At 35.7% G+C, this 25,959-nt stretch overlaps 1 protein-coding gene across 1 annotated transcript in view; it reads left to right on the top strand.

Annotated features, from left to right (window-relative positions):
* DPYD (dihydropyrimidine dehydrogenase) overlaps positions 1–25,959 on the top strand; it is a 793,614-nt gene that overhangs the window by 352,902 nt on the left and 414,753 nt on the right. Inside the window, exons 11-12 of the mRNA XM_024751225.1 lie at positions 1,251–1,461; positions 22,949–23,133. Coding sequence (XP_024606993.1) covers positions 1,251–1,461; positions 22,949–23,133 — 396 coding nt within the window. The remainder of the gene's footprint in view (positions 1–1,250; positions 1,462–22,948; positions 23,134–25,959) is intronic.

The raw sequence follows: 25,959 nt of genomic DNA, 5'->3' as shown, positions 1-25,959 counted from the left end.
ACATGGTATAGATCTGTTGAGCTCAGAGACAGCTATAATCTACAATGACAGTAGTTCACAAAGTGTCGCTTCTGGACCAGCAGCAAAGCATCACCTAGGAATTTGTTAGAAATGCGCATCCTCAGGACTCATCCAGTCCTATAGAACTAGGAACCTTGGGGTGGGCCTATGCAGTGTTTTAACAAGCCCTGTAAGGTGATTCTGATGCACTGTAAAGTTTGGAACCGCTAGTTACGGATAGAGCGCTGAGAGATGGGTCCATGGCTTCAGAACAACGTTGAGCAAGTTACTCTCTGTCTCAGTTTTTTCATCTTGATGTAGCCCAGATAATTCCTGGTTTGAAGCCTTACACACACAACTTTCTCAGGCTCACTTGTCAACTGAGAATCTACCTGTCTTCCATGGGGTAGGGAAAGAATAAGACTCAACACCCTCTCAACCTCTTTAGTGGGATGGTTTTATATCTTTTGGAAAAGACTACTCAACATACTGGTTAGAATCACATTAACAAATGCCTGTATTTCCTCCAAAACAGTAAGTGGAATAAATAAATATCAACATCCTGTCTTAATAGAAATCCCTTTCTGGGCACGAAAACAAACAAAAACTAGGGTGCCTAATTTTATGGCACAATAAATTATGTGAGATATGTGGAATAACTGGGAATTTGTCAAGAGGAGCATGCTTGTTTCCTGAAATTTTCGTGTATATTTTTACACGAAAAGTAAAAATAAATCTTATTTATTTCTTGGTTCTACAGAATTCCTCTAATCTATTTTCCTACCTACCATTCTAATCACTTACTTCCAGAGACTGGCTCACCCACTTTATTGACTTTTTTCCAGCTTAGGTATATACAGTCCAGTAATAATAATAAGAATTTATTTTCATATAATGCAGAATTAAAAAGAGAACTTAACCTACACAAATGAAAGCATAAGGAGACCAGGCTACTATAGTGAGAAACGTCACACATCACCAACCGTAGGGCATATGCACAACCTAAAACTTGAGAAGCATCTTGTGATGCCATGATCTATAAAATTCCACATGACAACTTCAGTCTAAGACTCTCCTGAGTCAGTGATTTATAAACTGTGAATAGCTGATAACTGAATCTCAGCTTTGGTGAAAGAAAAAACTTCATGTTTATTTAAACATTATAAGCTTTAGCATGTATAATTGAATTAAAAATCAAATATTAAATAAAGAAACATTTTCGAGTTTTTCTCTATTCTGTTTCATTTTAGATGGAGCTTGCGAAGGAAGAAAAATGTGAATTTTTGCCTTTCCTGTCCCCACGGAAGGTTATCGTAAAAGGTGGGAGAATTGTTGCTGTGCAGTTTGTTCGGACAGAGCAAGATGAAACTGGAAACTGGAATGAAGATGAAGATCAGATAGTCCATCTGAAAGCCGATGTGGTCATCAGTGCCTTTGGCTCAGTTCTGAGTGATCCTAAAGGTAGAGTGTTCGGGAGCTGAAATGTGTTATGAATTGTCTGTTATTTTACTGCCATAATGGTTTCCAGCTTTCAGGGAATTGTTTTTCACTTGAACATTCATTCGTTCTTCTAGTATGGAATGCAAGAAATCTTGATTTATAAGATGTAGAAATGGTATTTAATGTTTACAGAGAATTATTTTTAAAGTAGTGGGAATTGAAAAGAACATTAATCTTTCTTTTAAGCTTATAATCAAAATACATGTTCTACTTTGTAATAATTTTTGCCTTGTTTCCTCTATAAGAATAGCTTTTTCTTCAATTAGACCTAGAGTAAGAAAATGTGACAGATAAGTTGTAAGAGCCAATCTTCAATGATTCAAGCAAATTAGGATCTAATGAATAGTCAAAAATAGAATTCATGTTGACTACTATCTTCATGCCAAATCATCACTAGAGACATCAAAATTATCAAATTAGGAAGTTTGAACTCCTGTCATTTCATTTAAATGGCATAAATGGACATGCTAAGAAAGAACAAAATGCTTAAAAAAAGACAATGAGAAAAGGAAATGTTTTATATAGCATTCCAAATGAATAATAAGTCAACCAACTAAGACTATTTTGTGTTAAGTTTTCCCCACACACAGTGTTTCTGTGGACCATTGTATATAAAGCTTAGGTACCTCCCCATGCCTTCATTTTGCAAATCTTTTACCTTTTACTACACACTGTCAAAATGACAATTAACTATTTTATTAAATAAAAGGAAAATAAAAGAAAGTTTCTCTCGGTCAGAGATTCATTAAGAAAAACAGTAACCAAAAAAAGAAAAAAATCTACACCTGACAATTCCTATAACTTTCTACTATATCTATGCTAAAATTACATTTTGTGTCTGAAATAGAAAGAGATATATGCTTGGAAATGTGCATATTTCTGCAACAGATAAGTGAAAATTTTAACCACTCATCAAGATATTTTATCTGCAGGACATCAAACATCTTGGTATTTGGAAACATCCAGATGTTTAATGTCATCAAGATAAATGTTTTTGAATAGCTGGATGATGGCCTGAATTTGTCTCTTTTCATCTAGACGTTTATGTGATATGTAGACATAGTCACAGTGTGGTTTGTTATTTGTTGATGAGTTCAGCAAGGAAAAAAAGAACAACGTATACATTGCATTCTATTATCTAAAAAAATCATACTGTTCTTACTGCTCTGCATATGACCAAAAATTGAGTAAAAAGTTGAATCCTATTTAACTTGCAATTCTGTTGATTATTTGCCTATCAAAAAATAATTTATTTTACCATCTAAATTTATGTTCCAAAACTGACAACTCTAATATTAAGAAAAATATATCTTTTCTTAAGCAAACTTAAAGTAGATGTGACTTAGAAGATCATAGAAAACAGCTTTCCAAAGCTTATGTTCCTGTGTGTGTAAAAGATTTAACTTAGTATTTAAAATATGAAGTAGGAGAAAAGAGAATTTGATTTATTTGTGCTTATTTGACGAAGTCATTTAAGAATTTATTTGTGTATTTTATTCCAAAATTCACTTGTGTTTGTTTCTTCCAGTGCTCTACATGTGTTACCCCTTATACATTAGAGAAATCAAGGAAAAATGGTTCTTCACTTTCCTTTCTTCCCCCCTCCTGCTGACTTGAAAAACAAACTGCTTGGGAAATTTTTCCTCAAACAGAATTACTTGCTTTATGAAGGCCCTTCAATATTGACATTAATAAGAGCTACTTTCAAGTTAGAGGGGAGCTGGAAGAGTTGGAATATTAAATAGCATTCATGCCTCTACTGCTTTCTAAATATATTCAATATTGTTTTTTGAATGGAAAGCATTTAAAAAATAGTAGAGAGAATCATTATTTGTTAGAAGTTGATCAAGAAGATCTTATCTAAATGGTATTTAAAATCTTAAAATAGTAATTTCAAAGAAAACTTTCATGTGCACATGTATCAGGTATAGTGAAAATCAGTTTATAGGAAGCAATTTGTCCATTTGGCTAAGAAGAGAAGATATTCATGTCTCCCTCTTCTACCCTGAATTTTATCCCATCTTGATACCCATGTGATGTGATTTATGTGTGGTACCTTTGTGATTACTACATATGTGGTATGATATATTTTAATATATTTACTTATAATCTCTTTCCTTAAACATCAACCTGCTTTTTTACCCTTCTTCTTCTGTCCTTCCCAACCTCACTTTGCACAGGCTCCAGTGAACTTCATGCCAAACTCAGTGACATCTTTTCAGTCCATATTCTATTTTCTGCATTTGACAGTGTTAAATATTTCTTTCTGTTTGAAAAACTCTCTTCCGAGTCACTTAACCTTTCTGAGCTTCAGCTTTCTTCCTCTATAAAAAAACAATGATAATAACAATGATAATATACTCTTCCTACCTCTCAGGACTGTTGTCAGAATTAAAATGAAAAAATGGGAAAGTGCTTTGGAAATGAAACACATTATTATTGTTTATGACACTCCATTTTCTTTTTTTTAAAAAAAGATTATGTATTTTATTTATTTATTTTTGGCTGTCTTGGGTCTTTGTTGCTGCAAATGGGCTTTCTCTAGTTGTGGTGAGCGGGGGCTACTCTTCATTGCGGTGCTCGGGCTTCTCATTACGGTGGCTTCTGTTGTTGCGGAGCATGGGCTCTAGGCGCACGAGCTTCAGTAGTTGCAGCACACGGGCTCAGTGGTTGTGGCTTGCAGGCTTAGTTGCTCCATGGCATGTGGGATCTTCACGGAACAGGGCTCGAACCCATGTCCCCTGCATTGGCAGGTGGATTCTTTACCACTGTGCCACCAGGGAAGTCCAACACTCCATTTTCTTGCTTTTTCTTTTAACTATTCCTTTCCTACTGTCACTGACTGCTTTTCTTCCTCTAGCTTTCCAAAGTTCAGACTTTGCCCATTTCTCTTAATATATTTATTCCTTCACTGACCTGATTCATTCATTCATTCATTTATTCACACATGCATTAATTCCTGTAAGAAATATTTAATGAACAACTTCTATGTGCCAAGTAATAGCTAGATTACAGTAGGCACTATTGCACTTCTGTGTAAAATGACTCTGCAGTCTTTTTCTCCACTCTCTGTGTCTTAGAAGACATTTCATCATATATTTATGCCCATGCATGTAACAGTGATTTAGTGAGTTTCTAGAGAATGCCAGGTACCAAATTGTATTCTGGAGAGTACAAAGATGAATGATGCATTCCTTATACTTAGAAACCTCACAAACTGGTGGTTGGAGGCAGACCTGCAAACAAATAGTTGTCTTATCAAGTCAAGAATACATTTAGAGAGATATGCCCAGAGTAAGGAAGGATCACCTCATCAGGTTTCCTTAAGGCAGATTTCTTCTCAAGTTCACTATCATACCATAGTTCTCCTATCACTAAAGTCCAAAAATGGTGTCCCAGATTCAGATATCTAATTCCAGTTTTACTTTTCATTAAATTCAACAATTTTACCCTACACAATAGGATGAAGCTCCTACGCCTTAGTACTTGAGAACTTCAGGAAATGATTTTATGTATACTACGTGCCTGACTTTACGTTCCACTGTTCCCTCTTGAACTGTTCCTCCCAGTATCTAATACAGGGTGGATTCCAAAGCGGTTAATTTAGAAAGTCCTTGGTGAATGCATTATGTAAATATATGCTGAAGAATTCAAGGAATGAAATAAACTTGACAGAGTACATATAAAGTACAGTGATAATTTATACTCTCAGCATTGTCTGATTACAATAATATTTTAAATGAAAATAGTAGTGAAATGAAATTGTAGTGTCTCAATTATATCAATCATAGGTATTTGTAAAGGTAAACTAAGTTGGGAATTTGCAGAAAATTAAATTTTTAATCTCATTTTTTTCTGATATACTGCATCACTTTTGCAAGTCCCTTAATTTGTGTGTTTCGCAAAGGAGAATATAAAATAACTTTATTTAGTATTAAGCACCCAATATATCTGTAATAAATATTTCATGTCAGAAAAATAGTAAGTGCCTCAATAGCTTAAAGAAAAGATAAGTACGTCAAATTTATAAAACAAATTTGTATAATATCCTTGGATTACAGTTGCTAATTATTTCATTGTTCCTAAGGCTTGTAACAATTATAAGTAATCATCATTATTTTATTTAATTCTATTTTATTTCTCTTTTTTTTGGAGTGTAGTAGTAAGTGGGAAATAAGAACAAAAGACTCTGTATTCCACATCCCTGTGCATGGAATATATGTGTGCTTATTATGAGCACAATTTAATTGAATCCTTCATTAACTACTGTCCAAATTCTAAAGGCAGTGTGGTGTCCAATTTCTAATTTGATTGGTATGATAAAGTCTTAGTCTTATTTAATATCTTTCCTATGAAAAACTGAGAGTGGTTCCACATTTTCAAAATTCTCATCCATTTTCTCTAAGTATGTAAGATTAAGATTCCAAATCACCTGAAATTTGGATTTTAGTATTGAAGACTGATTTTAAAGGCTGTCAGTAAATTAAGCACAGGCTACCTTTAACTGGCATTTCTACTCCACAAATGTTGCCCTTCACTGGAAATTTTAAAACATTTATTTATTTTAAAAGTATGTATTTCATAATATAGGAAGTCTCCTCTTCTATTAAACACCAATGTCAGTATTTATGGAATTGAATTTTCCCTCTTTTTGTTTGTTTGGACAATGTCAAGTTTGAGAGACTTTTTCCTTATTTTATTCCCTTCTCTTTCTGCTTTGAACCAAACTGTCAATTGTGAAAGCATGCATATCTTCACTGTTGGTTTGGAATTGATAAGGAGAATGCGTTACCATTTTCACTGAACTCACAGTTTCATTTTTCCAGTGGAGGTGATAACAGTCGCCTTTTCCTCACATTCCTAGATCTAGTTGACACAGTTTTATGTGTCTTTGACTATGCTTTCAGACAACTGAAGGAAGGCACTTTAGCCATGACCTCTGTGCCTCTTTCATGCACCACACCACGTCATCCTCTCATTCTTTTGAAGTGTCCACTGTGAAAAGAGCTATGTGTTTTCATCTTCCAGAACCTATTATAATTTATCTTCCAATTAGATTGTAAACCCCAAAAAGGCATAGACTGTACCTTTATAGTAAGTGGTAGTCCCAACAGTGGCCAACATATTATTGTACCCATAATAGATGCACAATATATATTTGTGCATTTGACTTGACTTGATTCACGTTAAGATATAATTTTATTACACCTAGTTGTTATTTTTTCCTGTTGTGGGGTCAGTTTGGTTTACTTTTCTTAGAAAGCACAAATGTTAGACAAGCAGTTCTGTTTTTCTATTGTTATTTTCCCCTGTTTTGGCATAAATTGTTGTACTCTTTATAATCCAATAAATAGGACACTAATTAGAGTCCCTCTGGTAGAGCAGCTTAGAGCAGGGGCTCTGGAGCCAGGCTGCCCCGCTGGAAATCTGGCTCCCTTAGTCTCTTCATACTTTGTGGTCTTGTGGTCTCGATCTTTTAAGAGGGAAGATTATAGCATCTACCTTCTAGAGTTATTTTAAGAATAAATAAATTAATAATATATGTAAAGCACTTAGATATATGTCTAGCACATAGTGGGCATCTCTTAACATTTTGGATCTTATGCTTGTGTAACAAAATCATATTTTAATAATTAAATTGAGTTATATTACACCCTTATGACATTATGAATGTTGTCTAGGAATAAAAGCATTTGAAAATTAGGACTTCATTTGGGGCCCTGCAGGCTTCGTCCACATGTCTTTATAAAATAAGTGAAGCAGATGCTCTTACAATTTATGATTTTTTAAATGAGAAGATGTTTCCTACATTTGGTTATTTTTATTTACAGAAAAAAGATTACACAGCTTGTAACTGTATCATATGTTTTAAAAATGTGCTATTATCAATTCTGATGATTTTCATACCATTGAGAGGAATTTTCTTTCAACTAATTGTTCGTAGTTAGAAAACTCCATTTTGTGTTTTCATAAATCAAGTATATAAAGAGCAGAGGATATTTTTAATATCTTTGGTTTTTCCTCTTAAACATGGTAAAACTGGGCCAAATTTTTGGTTTGTTTGCTCACTTTTACCTTAAAATGGAAAGAGAAGCACTTTAGAGGATACCAAGCTTGAGCTCTTAAGCATTTGAAAATTATGGTATGAGATAACTAAGATTCAAAACCTTTGTTTTTTGGAAGGAAAGATAGGATGAATGATGTGTAAAACTGACCCAGGATAATGCTGCACAGCACTGCTCAGGAGAGCAAATCACAAGGTGACTGAATTCTCTGGGCATAGCAGGGAATGCATGGCTTTTCTTCTAGGAAAGGAGTTTATACACTTCACCCAGTGCCTACATTTTCTTCCTGCTTATCTTACTAGAGACAAGGAAACATGAAGCCCGGTTCTTTCTGAAGATTTAAGGAAACCCTCAGAAAGCAACTTCCTTCATAGCATTAGTTGCAATTAGTTCCATAAGGGAGTGAGATGTTTTTTTGGCGGGGAGGGGGACGATGGTGGAGAGGCTTTAAAATAGCTTACCAGTTCCCTCAGAAAATTATTTCAAAACCTCATGGGGTAGATAAAATGTTCTGCCAGTACTAGCTTCAAGTGTAGTTTGATTCACTTGCCTCCTACCCTGAGAAAAGATGCAGGCCATGGGTTAGTTTGCCTTGTTCTGGCCTAAGCCAGAGCTAGAAATTGCTATGTAGGCAAGAAATGGTGTGCATGAGACTGTGACAGTGCAGATATTTAGGAATTTTTCAAATGGGCCCATTTTTTCCTCAATTATTTTAGGTGTTGGGAAAAACCTAGAAAAAGATGTTTTAAACTGAGCACTAGATGAGTCAAGTGCCCCAATAATAATAGTTACCTGTGCTTGAAAAGACATGGCATCAGTATGTTTGATTTGTTTTTTTCCTTATTAAAATGTTACTTATATGCTACTTCTCTAATGGAAGTGGGAACACTGAGGCATTTTAATAACCCCTTTTTTTTTTAACCAACATGTTTCATTTTTCAAACAATAAAGTATGTCCTTCAGAAGCCACTCATGGCACTTAGAGATTCAGCAGACTTTTCTTTGAACAATTGTCCACTCTTCGTGGCCTTCAGCTTTCATCATTCCTCTTCTGCCTTACCACAAGTAAAGAGGAAGGGGAAGGAGTGGAGTACCAAGTTGAAAATTTGTCATAATTGGTCAGATTATCCCTGTTGCATGCATTTTTATAAACAGAAATGTTTACAATATAGTTTCAAAGAACAGGTTAAGGAATACTGCACTTTATTGATAGATCGGAGAACTTTTTAACTAATGGCACAAATGTTAGAGGCAGGGCCTCACTAATGATTAATACAACTAAGAATGGATGAGAAAGAACTGAAAAATAATGTTGTCAGTCCAGTGTAACTTATGGATATGTTACAATGCAGTAACTTGCGTAGAAGTTTTCCTTACATACATTTCCAAACGTGCTGGAAGGGATTTAAGAGATAATGTATTCTAGACTCCTAATTTCACAGATTTATTTGTTTAGCTAATGACTTCTGATGGCCTGCTATTCCAGGCCCTGGGCTGTATTCTGGGGATAAAGTGTGGAAAAAGTGAATGCAAACTTTGCCTCCAGGAATGCAGTTTAATAAATTGTGCCGGGAGGAGTTTAGAGTCCTAGGGAAGCGCAAAACATAGTCTGAAGGTTCAGAGAAACTTCCTAGAGGAAGTGGGTTGTAAATTGAAGGCTGAGTGATGTGTAGGAGTTTCCAGGTGGAATGGGGGTGGAAGGGAGGGAGCCACGGGGAGATTATGCAACTTGCTCAACACCATACTGTTAGATTAAGTAGTCATTTTACAGTCATTTTTAAAAGCTATATTAAAAAAAACCAGCATGTCTTTAGAAAGTTGTCATCAGCCTACTTATTTCATGCATGTTCTCATCTTTATAAATGAAGGTCTGAATTTTGCATTTTTATTTCTAAAATTGAACTTTTAATTTTATGATTTTTACTATTCATTCTCTCATTATTTTTCATGCAATGAACATTTTATAATATCCAAATATGTTATAGGCCCTGTCCAGGCACTAAGAATACAAGCATGAGAAAAGAGAGTCTTTGCCTCCCAGGGACTCATAGGCTAATGAGAGAAACAGGCATGTAAATACATAAATTGTAGCATAATGTGCTAATTTGAGATGATATTTGGCCTGGGTTTTAGGGCTTGAGTAGGAGTTTCTCTGTTAGAGGGTATATTCATACACAAAGTACAAGCTGATGAATGGCCTCAGGTGACCAGACAATAGTGAGAAAGTCTGTTTAGCTGGAGCAGATGCCGTATGGTAAGATAAGGTGGGAAGTGGGTAGGGGTAAGATGGCAGGAAATTTGGCTACAAATTTATGTGGAGTTAAGAGACTTATATGCTAAGCCAGGGTGTTTGAATTTTATCCTATAGACACCCAGGTGAAAATGAGGGGGTTTAAATATGGGAGAGACCTTTATGTTAATGAGGTAACTCTGGTAGGTGATGGCTCTTCCATCTCTCTGCTTGGGTTTGCAGCATTTGTAATATTCTTCAAATAGTTGGGAGTTAGAAACCATGAAGTCACCTTTGAGGTGGTTCATGTCAGAAGACAAGTGTGTTTCCTAGTACTGGATGGCTGAAATAAGCAAAGTTACTCACCAGTCACAGGTAAGATCCAACAATTGCAGGTCCCCTGTTGGGAAGCTGCAGCAGTAAGATTTTCAGTGTTCAGGGAGGGAGACAACCTGTGCTCAACTGGGCAGCTGCCAAGCTATAGGCTTGACAAGGGTGTGTCATGCATGCCTAATTTCTTCTTCCAGATCCACTAATTATAATTGCTGAATTCAGCTTTTCTAAGAGAGGTGAGATACAGAGAGACACCACGAGTGTTATACCAATAATTGTTTCCCCACATGGAAGGAAGCATCAGGAGTATGGAATAAGCATGTTGCTCCAAGGTGGCCTGGGATTAAGATGGAATAGTATCGATCAAACCAGTTAAAAGACTTGTTGTCAGTTTTGCGTGGCTACTAATTAAGGCCCAGATTAAATTAAAGGACATAGAACTGCAGAAGAACATTCAGAATCCAGACATATGTTTTACGTAGACAGTCAGGGTTTGGTCATCTGATAAAGGGGTGGAATACGGAGTATCTAGCATGGGAATCTGATCAGATGTCCATAATGCCTACAGAACTCACAAATGCAGCAGACAGAACAGATCTGAGGGAAATGGTGATGTGTGTCATTTGGATTTGCTAATCCATTCAACAACTGGAAATAGGACTAGAACTAAGAACATTCTGATTGAAAAGAGACATTAAGAATCATTATCTATCATTTGTCTGTCTTTTCACTGTCATAACCTAGTGCCCAGAACAGTGGTTATTCATTGATTGAATTAATGAATAAAAGCTGTTATAATTGTACTTTAGATTACAGCTTCTTAAAAGTATGATGAAAGAGGTCATGTGGTATTTGGAAATCCAGAAGGATCTCACCTACCATATTATGAAGAGGAAAAAAATCAGCTTTTGTTATTGCTGCTTTTTAGGTGGTAAATATCGTTGGAGGACATGGCATCAAGACAGTTTTAATCCATGGTTCTGTACCTTCCCCCTTTCACTAATGCAGTGGGTTCCTGATGCTACCGTTTCATTTCATAATGCCTGAGTAATAAAAGATTGATATATCCTTTGTATCATTGGCCCAGTGGGGAGAATGAATCCTTTTCTAGTCCTCCCTGTACATTGTCTGGCTTTTAACTGTATTTTAGGCAAGAAGTATTCTCAGGAAACCAATAGTAAAACTGTACATATTTTCTTAAAAATTGTCCTAATTATCCGATTCTTTTCTGGCTGAAAGATTTATTGTCTTTCTATTATAGAATACACTGTGCAGAGTGAGGATAAAGTGGTAGGATTTAAAGCAAGTACTGGCATTTCTGCAGAGTAACCATCCAAAATAATGGAATCTTTGCACAGTTTTTCTTTGGAATTATTTTAAAGGGGTGAAGGTGATGAGGAGGGAGGTGAAACTGATAACAGTGTTGAAAGTGACTTGGACTCAACATCACATCACTTACAACTGCCTTAGACATCCGTTTGAAGCACAACGTGATATTTCTGTAATTATTTTACTTCCCTCTAATAACTGCATAGGAATAGGTTTGTTTCCCCAGTGAATAGCTCTGTTCAGAGCCTTCCCTTATCTTTGTTTTCCAGGTTTCACTAGTGGTTGATATCATATGCATTCTCACAGGGAGACAGTGGATAAATCAGTACTTTTCCATCAAATCAAAGATTACATACAAGAAGTAGAGCAGTGGCATGTAACAAGTTTTGCTGGGGAAAGAAGGTAGAAAATGGACAAAATAACATAATTGTTTTAGAGAACAGAAATCTTAAAACGTAGGAAAATGTTATTCAACATAGAGTGAGTGTAATATGTGTCCAGAGCTTTGTTTACCATAGCCTATTATATTTGTCTTTTAAATACTAGTTAGCTTATGGTATACTAAAAGTTTATTCTGAAACCAAATATTCTTGTGAAGTGTTAAACTACAGTAAGCTGCTGCTGTGAGATGTAAAATCAAGATGTAAAATTTAGTGAAATTATAAATTTAGTAATGATGTAGATTTTATACTCATGTTCTTAGTAATATGTATTTGGTATTACAGATTAGTTTTGTTAATTACTTTGCATTTGTATTCTTGGCTCAAATCACAAAATAAAAATAACAGTATACCTATTTAAAATAGTCTTTGGTTAAATTAGATATTGACCTACATACATGTAAGTTGTAATTTCATCAGTTGGAAAATTACATTGGATCATATTTAATAGATAGCCTCCCAGTATGGAAGCTACCCAATTCAAATGTAATATTCACATGTAATTTATTAGGTGTCCCGAATGTGCTGGCATTGCTGGAGGAGAAAGCCAGCACTTACTTGAACATACATTCAGAGGTCTCACCTAAGCTTTATATGTTCTGATGCTATGCAGTGCCAACCTTTTCCCCATGCTAGCCATTCTTATAATATTTTGTAATTATGAAGCTTTTCAAATGTTTTCAAAGGACTTTCATTTACACAACCATTTTTTCCATACAAGTGCATGAAAGAGTGTCAAGCATATTATGTTCAGTGAACATCCAATGATTTTCCAAGACCTCTGAAAAGCATATTGACAATTCACTTTGTTTAACATGGCCCAGTGTTTTCCCTGTATTTGCACACTGCTGCCAAATGAGCTACTACATCACCAGTATCATTGTATTACTCTCATAGTTTAGAATCTAAAATTATTCTCCCCTGACGGTGGGATTGAAACAGAATGCTTCAATTTAATTTTAACACCCTTCTAATCTGCCCTCCTACATACTTGTGGGACCTTATTTCCCATTCTTTCATTCTATATTTATTGAGTTTACAAGATTCTGGGTTAGGTTCTCCTGCGTTCACACACCACACACACACAATACATTGTCCCTGTCTGCAGGAGCTTGCAGTCTAATAGAGAGGGAAAAATGCAAAATGCCATTAGGTAGACTCAAGGAGAAATAGGTAAACTGCTAGCATAACACACAGGGTGGAGAGATGACTTCCAGTTGTAAGCATCAAAGAAGTTTGTATGGAGGCATGGCATTGGTAATAGAGATGAAGACTGGACAGGAATTAGGAGACTAGAGACGGGAAAGCACGTTTCATCACAGTGAACAGGCTAGATACATACAAGGGGTAATTCCTTTGGCTAGATCATAGTGCACACACAAGAAATAGTAAAGGTGGAGAAATGTATCATTGCTAATTCACAAAATGTTTTAGTGTTAGGCTAAAGTATCTGAATTTTTTTCTAAAGTTGGTGGGTACCTGAAATCTAAAGGGCCATGTCAATAAAATATGTTCCCCTCACACATAGAGGGAAACATAATTAATTTTGTGTCTCCTTTTTGACTCCTTCTCTTCTCCTATTTCAACCTATACACCTTATATACTCTAAATTATGTTGACAGTACGACTGCAGGGTAATTTATTCATATTTTAACCCAAAGTACCCAGCACAGTCTCAAGGGTTCACCGGATGAATAGCTAGATGGATGAATGAAGAGATGGGTAAATGTTGGGATGAATAGAATGAAATGATTGCTTTATTCTAAATACTGCTACAGAAAATTCACAGTAAAGATAAAAGCCTATGAAAGCAATGTTTTTGTAAAGTATCACATGAAGACCAGCAAGTCCTCCTTCTGTTGAGAGAACGGTCAGATGCTTGATACTTTCACTTGCATTGAAAATAGTAGCTTCCTCCCTGGTCACCCTGCATTTACTCTTGCTTCCTTATAATCCTACCAGAATCAGCTTTATAAAGAGGAATTACATCATTTCATTCCCCTGTTCCAAACCCTCCAGTGGTTTCCTACATTAGTTAGAATAAAATTCTTCCCACAGCTTATGAAGCCCTCCTTGATCAGGCCTCTGCCTATCTCTAGGCCCCCTCCCCTCTTCTCTTGCTTGCTTTCTTCCACGCACATAAAGCCTCGCTTCTACTCTTCAAGTGCATCAACTTCAGCTCATTCTAACTCCTCTGTAACAGTTCCCTCTGCCTGGAATGATCTGCCTCAAGGTCTTCACATTGCTGGCTCATTCTTATCCTTTGTTTTAGCTCAGATGTCATCTCATCAAAGAGCCCTCTGTGCCCCTCCATCACCACCATGATCTTCCGTTTCTCAGCCCCCTCACCTCATAACACTCTCATTGATATATCTCTCTTCATAGCCATTTTCACTATCATATAGTTCACTTACTTGTTTACCTTTTATGTTTAATCTTCTGCCAACTGAAATGTACATCCCACAAGGACAGTTCCCTTATCTGTGGTTTACTACAGTGCCTACAGCTGGATTTAGTACACAGCAGACAATATTTGCTAATTGAATGAACCAGTGCAAGCTAGTGCCATATTTTTTTCCTATGCAATCATTACTAAAGTCCCAGAAGAACATCCTGTATGCACCACCTTGCTGTCTGTGCCAGATCCTTTCTCCTTAACCCCTTTTATTCTGCCTTTTGCCTTCATCATTTACCTACACATGTCATCTTTTTACTGCTCATTGAACTCCAGATCCCCAAATCTGGTTACCTACCTTACATTTCTCTTGTATCTGACATTTCTTGAAATGATCACTTCTTGGCTGTATGGCTCAGAAACATCTTGATTCTCATGAAACTCTGATGATTCCTCTTCTGGCTTTAGTTCAGGTTGTGATTGCTGCCACTTCAAAAAATAAATGGTTCATTCTATTTTTACCCAGGTTTGTGTTCTTTCTCTAGAATTTCATCCCTCATATGACTATATCTAATCCCAAGGTGTAGGGACCTCTACTAAGGTCTAGGTGTTTTATCTCCAAATGCCTCTGAAGGTACTCCCAACTGGTACAGCTGTGGTGGATTTGTAGTTAGGTTCAAATCCTGAGAATGTGATCTGTGTAACTTAGTCTCAGTTTCCTCAGCTATAAAATTAAAATAATACCTATTCTGTGAAGATCCAGAGAGATAACATATACATCGCCTCATCCAAAACCAACCACATGTTCCTGGGGCACTCGATAAATGTTTGTCATTATTATCATCATGAATTCTATTGAATATAGCCTTTGTCAATACCAAAGATAGTTCTTGACTGCATGGTAATACAACCAGTACTCTATATAAAGAAGCTATATTTTTGAATCGTGTATCTACTTATGTGCTAAAATTGTTTAAAATAAATTCTACTGTATGTTTTAAGTTTGCACTGAAGTATGCCTACAGCCGATCGACAAGGAAAAAAAAAGCCATAAGATGGATATCAAAAAGTAACATTAATGAGCTGCTAAAGCTAAAATTACAGGAACTTATGAAATTGGTTAAACATAAAAACCATTAAACTGTTTATTGAAGCTTCACAGATATACTGCAGCTAATGAGCATTTCTGCTATTTAAATAAGCCCAAATTGAACACACATTACATGGATACATAATTAGTCATGGCAGTCAAACACACATAGACTTACTTTTAAAGCTCTATTTAGGGAATCTTTTCCATTTGATTTATTTTGTTAATTAAAATATTTTTCAGTATTCACTTATATTTTAATAATATTGTTTTCACAAGTAGTGTAATTTACTTCTGGCTTTCTATTTGTTTTTATTTATGCTTTAAATGCAGCAAATGAGGATTTTATATTAAACATTTTTTAACCCCTTTCTGTAGTTATTTATATCATTTGATGGTATCATCCAGCATTTTAAAAAGTTCTTTCACTGAGAAGTATACATAAAATATTTCAGTAGCCTTTCCACTTTTTTCACTGTCTCCTAATTATCAAGAGGTATTAGGCACCCAAATGTGCATAGAATTATGATGATTATGGTCCAAATCAGATTAAAGGATGATCTATTCCTTCAAGGAGTTTGTAGTCTTAAGTAGATGGTATCATTGAATATAAATAAGCAAATCAAAGTGCAGCATTTGGGAATCCAACTGAGAATTTGAAAACAATCCCCATATATTTTCCTCAAGGACACTGACCTCCTTGAGGAGATCTCTTACAGAGAAAATGAAATCAAATCTTCAAGGAGTTTAGTGTTTTAAATAGATGGAATTATTGCAGAGAAATAAGCAAATCAAGGTGAAGTGCTTAGACAATTTTAATTCCGAATTGATTAGTTGGTCAGTTTAGGAAATGAGAATGAGACTCCCTATAGAATACAGATAAAACAAAAGGAGTTGCTACAGGCTATTATTGACATCCATCTTTTGTATTTAACTTGGGGAGTCTAAGCTTATCTTGGGCATGGAGGGAAAGAAAATTAAATCTGTACTTTTACACTGCCTGAATTCTACAAGCATATCCAAACTGAACGTTATTTAACCATAGCAGTAGGAAAGTCAAATAGTTAAATCAGTCAAAAGAAATTAGCCAATGCCTATTCTTCTCTAATCAGTGTGTTTGTCACTGTAGAGACTTTCTTTAGAAGCTTTTGGAAAATACTTGGGTTTCTTCTCTACAATGAGCTGATTCTCTAATTGTGGAAATAAGACCTACAAGAAAGATAATTGCTGCCCCTTCAACCCCAATCTGCTTCATTTTAATTATTCCCATGGTTCCCAATAGTGAAACTTTAAGAGACTGTTTTTGGCCTATTCCTGGCTTTTTCTTTCCCTCACACCAAGGGTCAGTGGCAAGGAGAGCTTTGGAGTGAGAAATAACTGGATTCATATACTGGCTTTACCTCCTCTTGGCTGTATTTAGGATGCTAATACCTACCTTAAAGAGTTGTGCTGTGGTCTAAATGAGACTACTGTATGGAAATATTCATCATCATGTCTGCCTCACACAAGGGATCAATGAATGCTGATTGTTTTCCTTAACGTTCTTCATTAGGTGAGGATGATATAAATGAGATGTAAGGAGTAACTAGGAGAGAATTTCCTTTGGTTGAATTGTTAGAACATGGTAACTGACTGCATGTTGAGATAAGTGGAGAGAAAAGATTCAAATACTATGCCAAGACTAAGATCTATTTCTACGTTTTTTTGAGAAGGAAGAATAGGAAAAAGCAGCAGTGAAGGTTAAAAGTGATCATGGAGACAAATGGAAAAGCGGAAAGTGTGGTGTCATTGAAGCCAAGATAAGGGACTTTTATGAGGAGGAAGTGGTCATCTGTTGAATGCTACTGAGAAATCAAGGAAGACAGTGCCATGCGTAGGGTGAGACAGTTGAGGCACTGACCTGCCCTTGCACGATCTTGAGCCTAAGGGCCTTCTTAAATCTTGTTCTCTGGGTGTCTCACCCCACCCCACCCTAGTTCCTGAAATGAGGTGATGATGGGAAGGGTCACTGGATGTGACAATCTGGATCATCTTAGTGATAAGAGTTTCAGTGAAGCTTTGGTGGTCACAATGAGTAGGAGATGTGAAAAAGTAAGCTTACTAATAATTGAAATGTGAAAATCCCAGAGGAAGCTTGTGAACTGGGTTTTAGATGTGACAATTTAGAAGGGACAGTAGAGCATCCACATTGGAATCTCTAACAGGCAGCTAGAAGTGTCAGAAAAAAAAGCAGAAGGTCGTGTTTGAGGTCATTTCCAGAGAGATGAAGTTAAAAGCACAAGACAACTATAATTTCTGACACAGAAAAGTATAGTAGACAATATTTGAGAGCTGGGAAGAGGATGATGACAAGATGAAAAGGAGCCAGATAGAGCCTAAGGACAGTTTAAAAAGGAGAGTCCGGATAGAGTAGCATTCCGCAAATCAGAGAAGGAGATCAAAATTACCCTGATTCGTCTATTGGATGCTATAGAAAGGCAAAAAGGAAGTCACGGAATTTGGTGACCGTAGAGACCATATTTTCATAAGAGGGATACACTGGAAGGAATCATTGGGTGGTAAAAAATGTAGGTAGTGTAAATTACTCCAGAAATTGGATAAAAGAAGATGTAAGAATGGCAGTGAGAAGAGAGAACCGGGTTAAGACCAGTTTTCCAACATAGGAGTTGAGAGAGGAGAATATGAGAAAGGCAATAGTCTAAAAAGAATCAGAGATACTTGAGGTTCTGTAGGATCAGGAAGGTACAATATCAAGGTTGACTTTTGAGGGGTTTACAGAAAGAAAATGATGAATTGGCATTGTCTGCTCCATTGTGTTTGGGAATGGACAGCATATTGATTTGAATACTCAGAGGCAGAAGGGAGGTGTGAGAACAAAGCTCATGCCAACCGGACTTGATATACTTAGTTGAAGGCATTCTGTGGTTCTGTCCCCTCCATACCCCAGGTTATTCTATTTAAACACAGCTCTGATATCTTGGCCCTGTAATTAGAATTTATTTGCTCTTGCTGAGATTTTGCTTTCAGCTCTGATTTACTGAGATTATTGCCTCAGCTCGCCTTTTTGTTTCATTGTGCTTTGGTCCTCTTGGCTAATATGTTATGTAAAATTAAACAACAAGCACGTTGATGAATTCATCTGTTTTCAAGATATCATTTTATTACAAATGTTGAAATTTTTTATTCCCCCCATTGTTTTATAGCATCTCAAACTCTCCAAAGAATACTAATAATCGTTCTTCATTATGATTTCTGTTGTATTGTTTTATTGTTTATGGAGAATTAATTTATATTTATGTACTAAAATATAACATTCTTGACACCTTTTTATAAATACTGAGAAATATACTTGTCATATGCTTGTGGGTTTCTCTTCTACGTATATGACAGCACAGCTACATCAGTTTAATTGACCTTGGCAATCTGCATCTGCCAGTGATGTGTCCCTGAGGGACGGTTTCTGCAATTTTAAGCTGTGGCTTATTGAAGAACTTGTGTGTCACAATACAATTAAGTCTATATAAAAAAATCATCTCATGCATAACATTAAGTTGACTAAAAGTTCCTATTTCAAAACCATTTCTTGTTTTAAAGCTACCTCAGAGTGTCTTTGTTTTTTAAATAAGCTCATTCGAACATAGTAGTGATTAAAGCAGAAAATTAACATAAATCTTGAATGTTTGGTATGAATTAAGGATGTTTTCATTCCTTTTAAAGACTGCATAAAATTCCAGGCACCATAACATTTAACACATTTCTATCCCATTTGCAGAATAATATAGACTGTGAATAAGCACGTTTTGGGATTCTTTTTCAAGTTCTTTTTCTGTTCATCTATGGAACTACCAGGACATATGCTACAGTCTCCAGCAAGATGCAATCTCATGGAAATCTGTGGGGAAACTGTGTATGATCATAACAGAAAATCCCTCTTCCCCCACCCCCATTATTTTATAAACAAGAAAGAAAATAATACAATCCTTTTATTACTATTCATTTAACACTTCATAGGATATGGCAAGCAGTTATTTGGTTTGCAAATGTAAATATACATTTTTCATCCACTTATGCTTTCATTCCTTCCAAGCTAGATAAAGGCAAAACAGAAGATATCCTTCTGAGACTTATTTTTATTGTATTCCAAGTTAAACGTATCAGCAGGGATGTAAGAGAGCTGTGAGGAGTCCATAGAAGGATAGTTACAATGACGAGGAGGATGAAAGTCCCTCTAATAAGAAGCAGCTAAATAAATGAACTCCTTCCTGACAAATTATGAATAAAAGCATATAGATTTTTTTCCACTGAATCCTTAATTTGAGTTCTAAGTTAAATACTTTGGAGCTTTAAAAATATGATTAAGTAATAGAAATAGCTACATTTCAAAAGAGTCATCAAAATCGTGAAAAGTGTTATTAGGATCCACAATCAGAATCAACAAAGTTTCAAAAAATTAATTAATCCCCTCTCTCTGTCTCTCATGTTTAAATATTGAGTCCACTGTGCCTACAGGGAAATGATCCTAATCATTTGATGTTCAAGTTGTAATGAATAGTCATTCTTGTGTTAGCTGCTTAGTGCCACTGATTGAAAACATTTCTGACCCACTAAAGCATCGCTTATATTCTTATAAGCTGTCCGTGTTCTATTTTTTTCAATTTTTTCAATGATCCTTTATCATTTGGACAAAGAAAAAGTTAAAATATTAGATATTAAAATGCAAACAAATGATCTCTATTTTGATTGATGTAAGCTTTGCTATACTATTTAATAACATCATAACCAATTGCTTGATCTCTCATTTTTTCTATTTATTTCTTAAATGAAACTATGAACATGTGAAACTTGAAGCCCTCTAAAAAGAGTAGGGGGAAAATTAAATAGGTGATTTTCAACAGGGGGCTGAGATAATTTTTACTGTGAGAGAAAAATTCTGTTTTGGAATACAGTGTCATAGTTATTTGATTATTTGTGAGGTTAGTTGGTTGTTACAAATGATAGAAAAATTAAAAGTTATATTCAGGTCTGACTTCAAGCTATAATTGAGTCAAATATTGAGGAAAGAGAGCATATTTTAAAAATTAAACATGAGTATGTATGAATGTTTAGAGACATAAAGTAATACAAAGTGTATCCAATGGAAAGACCCATGAGTAGAATAGTGCTTTTGAATTCACAAATAAATATTCCTAGGTTGGCTTATAGTGTTGGTGCTAAATATTTTAAGAAATGCAAGAATTACTTATTAAACTTCTAGTAACGTCTCCTATTTATTGACTGAGTTAGTGATAGAGCTCTAATATTAAAGTGAATCATACCATATGCATTTGTAAATCATAAAAAAGTTATAAAGCACGTTATTCATGAACTTCAGCTTAATTCAGCAAGCATTTATTCAGCACCTACTATTTAAGGTGCACTGCACTGAAGAGTAGATTCAAGTTTTGCGAGACCTGAAGCCTATATAACTTGAGGACTTTCTATAAAAAAGAAAAAAAATTACAAATTCAAATTTAGGCCTTGAAAGAGGCCCATGCAAGTGAGGGATCCTGAAGCTTAAGCTTCAATAACTTCACGGTATATATGTCTTTGACTCTAATAGCTGCTGTGGGAAATCAAAGATAACTAAGGCATAATCCCTGCATTGCTCAAGCTTAGAGTGAAATCTGTGCTAATCTTCAAGGATATTCTTGTAAAAAAATGAGGAAAATGTATAAGAGAGCTTTGATCTCCTAGTGAAATAATTTTGAATTTCTTCTCGTTTAAAAACCATCTTTATTTCAGATCTCTATGTAGGACAAGGTTGTATCAAAGTCTTGGACAAATAAGGTCATTTCTTATACAGGAGAATTATTTTTTATCCCTTGCATGTGAGTGTGTGTGTGTGTGTGTGTGTCTCTATACCATTCAATGATGGTGTGTTACAGTTACCATTATTATAATAGGTTGAATTGATGAGCCATGCTCACTATCGATGTTTTGCAACTCAGGTAACTGTCAACAAATGGTAGTGATGATCTGTTATGCAACGGGGAACAAATGCTAAAGGTCTCTTTTCATGTGACCTTTAAAGACAATAGAAAAATCTTCTCAGAATGCCATTCTGTATTGAAAATAATTACATGAATATTTAATTTTACTCCCAATGAAGGGTGAAATTGCATCAGAGATACAAACAAGAGAAGATTTTTAAATAAAATCCTGAGCATGATGGCATTGATCCATCTACTCATCCATCCATCCATCCATTGAATTGAGTGTCTCATGTTTTAAGTGCTGTGCTAGGCTTGGTGGCACAGTGGTAAGCAGTATAGCATGGACACATTCTTGTTCTCATGAAACCTACAGTCTTGTGGGAAAAACACAATCAACAGTAGTCCCTTAATAGTTTTCTAGAATTCTAATATTCTTCAAGTAGAAAGCTACAAATAAAGTGTTTATTTTGTTTTTTTTTTTCTATTATTGCTCAGAAAAAAATAATTTTAGAATAACATGGTTCGGCTATTTTATTTTAAACTTAAATTATTCATCTATTCGACAACTAATTTTTGTATTCTAAGAGCTTCCAATATTTTCTCCTTTTGTTTATATTGTTATATTTTCTTTTCAATTGGAGTAAAAAATAACTCCCTTAGTCTATCTTGAGAAGCTGTGCTTAAAATTCATGATATGAATACCTGGAAAGAACATTTTATCTTAAACACTGGCTCAGTTTGCTCCAACATATATGGTACAGTCTACCTTTCTTTATTTCTTCTCTAGATCAAGCCCTTAATCTAACTTATTTTCTTTTATCTCTTCCAAATATCCAGATTGTGTGATGAGTGAGTTTCCTTTAGGTAATTTTTCTTAAAGGGACTCAACCTCTTCCTTTTCCTGACATGTTTAGATTCATTGGAACACAGCATATTTAGCAGATAATTTAAATCTCTTTTACAGAGCAATTTCCACAAGGAACTAATGTTAATGGTTGCATTTGTAGATTTTTACAAAATAAAACAGAAATTACTGGCTAAATGTAACTGTATTATGGGTCCATTAAATCGCTTAACATTAAGTGTAAGTAATTTGATGGAAACGTAGAAGATATTGTCTTGTTTTGTTCATAAAACTTGCTGTGAAAGGAAGAGATTGGCAGTTGATTCAAATTCACAATATAACTTACATCTATGTTACACAGGAATAAGTTTGGGTTCATAAGAGTAGTAACAAATTTGTGAAAATAATGGTCATGGACAAAGTTTTAGAAAATGCGTTTTATAACCATTAGAATATTTAAAGGACTGTAGTCTGCCAAACTTCTTACACATAAATACCAGGTCTGAAACATTGCCCAAATCTGTGGTCTTTAACACCTACGTGTGAGTTTTATTTTGAATTGGTTAAGTCAGTACACTTTGAATGTGTTGTTAACTAAGATATTTCACTAACTTTCGATTTTTATGGTTCATTAAAAACAGTTGCTTGAATCCCTAGAACAATAATTACATCATAATTTTTCTTAATTTTCAAATTATTTTATGTGATGCACAGATTAGTCATTGCCTGTTATCTTTCACTTTTTTCCAGTAAAAGAAGCCTTGAGCCCTATAAAATTTAACAGATGGGATCTCCCAGAAGTAGATCCAGAAACTATGCAAACCAGTGAACCATGGGTGTTTGCAGGTGGTGATGTTGTTGGTATGGCTAACACTACAGTGGAATCCGTGAATGACGGAAAGCAAGCCTCTTGGTACATTCACAAATATATACAGGTAGGTGTTTGCCATCAATTTCAGTTAATTTTTTCCAATGGATAAGTACTTCTTTATTTTTGCTACTCATTCATATAAGCATTCCTATAAGGTATATAGTAACTATATATGCAATAGGTCACATACATATTTACTTGGATAAATTTTTTTAAATGTGGACTGGATAGCAGACCTGTTTAGGTGACTGAAAATTCATTTATGCATTTCTACCAGTGGAATACTATGAAGTTATTCATCCTGTATTCAAAATATTTATCAATGCTTAAAGACATAGATAATACATTTATCAAATCTGGATGATATGCAGTATGATATAGAATCTATATTCCTACTAATCTTGCACAGTCCAGAAAATTATGTTGTCTGTCCGCATGGATCAGTGAGTTCCTATTCACTTCCTAAATTATATGCACCTAATTGAAAAGAAATCAAAAATTTTATAAATTTCAATTGTAATTATTTTTTCACTATTTGCTGTTATGATACAAATGCAGAATGTAAAAATGATAAAATATAAAGTTAAGCATACTCTGGTACAGTAATTTTGTGCTCTTGGGGGAAAAAGCCATATCTACTAGATTTCAGTTGTCTTTTTGACAAAATGCTCTGTTCTTTTCTTGCTCTATAATTTAACTAAATGTAGACACAGTAACCTCATTTACATAAAATGTTTCTGGAAAAGTTTGCTCTTGTAAATAAAATCCTTGTTTTTCTTTCCTATTCAAGAAAGGCTGTAAATTCACCATATAATTCCTGCCTCCCTTCTTTTGATTTCTTTGGTTTCTCACATGCTAGCAAAATTCACTTTGTCTTTAATGTTTCCGTTTCCTTGAATATTTTTCTTCCTCTTTGTCACCACCATTTAGTCTATTCTGGTTGTTCTCTACTCTTTCTGTAATTCATCCATGACTACTTACTTACTAGGTAGGGCCTGGACTTGGTACTGATTACATCATATTTTTTATGTTCAGTTAACCAACCTACTCCCACCTCACCTTGGCATCTCTGAGTAGTGGGGCTTGATATGTTGCGATCTGGGCCAGAGGGTGGTGTGGTGTCCCATAGAGGTAAAGCTCTAAGAATGGGTGTAAACCACAGTCTACTGGTTGTGCATAGAGACAAAGGAAGCAGTGTTTTGGGGAGATGATAAGTCTAAAATTAAGAATTCTGTCCAAATCATTCATAAATCAAAAGGGACTAGGCTAGGAAGAAAAGGGGAAAAGGAATGACATTTTAACAGACAGAAATCTGGGAATACAAAGGAGACATGTCGGTAGTGGTTTTGGCTCTAGTTGCTGCAGCATCTGTATTTTGGAGAGTCCGTATGGCCTCAGAAATTCACAGCAGGAACAGTTCAAGACAACTACCCAGGATGGACTCCTGCTTTGGCTTTTTTACTTTTTCTGTCCCAAAACTTATCACTCTTTTGATTTTCTCATTCTACTCTTATTTCTTATTTTCATTGTGTTCTCCCAAGGCTCCTAAGTGTGTAACTCCGTAATCTGTATCTCTAGTAGGGCATTCCATGATCCAGCTGTCTGCTGAACATCTTCACTTGTCTAAACACCATTTCAAATTCACCACTCCATTTGGATATATATCTTACCTACACTTCAAACTCACTTCTTTTAAGCCAAACATGATCTCCTAAACTTGTTTCATCTCCAGTATTTAACATTTCTGATTCCTAGAGTCAAATCCTCTACATCAGTGGTCCTCAAATTCTGGATTACTCAGGCTAATAAAATTTTCAAAATCAATTTGGAAACCAGTATAGGGCTGATTGCTTCTTGTTTTGCTGAGTAGCAGCATTAAAATAAACACTCAAACACATGAAATTATAATATTTACTCACATTTATTAACAAGAAAGTTTATGAGAAAAGTAGGAAACAGCACAGTCTCAGAATAGAGATAATTCTTAAGAAAACAGTTGAAAGATTTACGCTAGTGTGTTCACACACCTATTTTTCTCATAAAACAGCACTGCTGTACACACCCTTATTTATGAGTTATTTATCTAAACTTTCTTTCTTTCTTTCTTCTTTTTTTTTTGCGGTACGTGGGCCTCTCACTGTTGTGGCCTCTCCCGTTGCGGAGCACAAGCTCCGGACGTGCAGGCTCAGCGGCCATGGCTCATGGGCCCAGCCGCTCCGCGGCACGTGGGATCTTCCCGGACTGGGGCACGAACCCGTGTCCCCTGCATCGGCAGGCAGACTCTCAACCACTGCGCCACCAGGGAAGCCCCAATCTAAATTTTCTTTTCTTCTCTCTCTCATATATGTCTGGTCAATTCTACGCCTGTAAAGACTTTCATACACTTATTTTAATTTGCTTATTTTTTGTGTGAAATACGAGTTTGGGTTGACCAGACATCTCACTGACCAGTCTGTTAACTCCTTGAAGAAATGAAAGTAGACCCAGGAGAAGGGAAAAGGCTTTTGTGCTACGCCAGATGAAACCTAGTGAAGATGTGAATTCAGTTTGCATAAGTGAAAATGGTGTGAAGGCAGAGATGCTAGAGAGATTTGAAACAGTAAAATTGAACATAGGCAAGTGGAGAATGCCGTGTGTTATTGTTTTCTAAATATTTAAATCCATTTGTAGCTTTTAAATTAAAAGACATAGAGGGCTTCCCTGGTGGCGCAGTGGTTGAGAGTCCGCCTGCCGATGCAGGGGACGCGGGTTCGTGCCCCGGTCCGGGAAGATCCCACGTGCCGCGGAGCAGCTAGGCCCGTGAGCCATGGCCGCTGAGCCTGCGCGTCCGGAGCCTGTGCTCCGCAACGGGAGAGGCCACAACAGTGAGAAGCCCGCGTACAGCAAAAAA

This window comes from Neophocaena asiaeorientalis, unplaced genomic scaffold (assembly GCF_003031525.2).
Source record: "Neophocaena asiaeorientalis asiaeorientalis breed wild unplaced genomic scaffold, Neophocaena_asiaeorientalis_V1.1 scaffold147, whole genome shotgun sequence".
Classification (NCBI taxonomy): domain Eukaryota; kingdom Metazoa; phylum Chordata; class Mammalia; order Artiodactyla; family Phocoenidae; genus Neophocaena; species Neophocaena asiaeorientalis.
The sequence above is the reverse complement of the archived record's forward strand: the minus strand, read 5'-3'. Positions and strand labels throughout refer to the sequence as shown.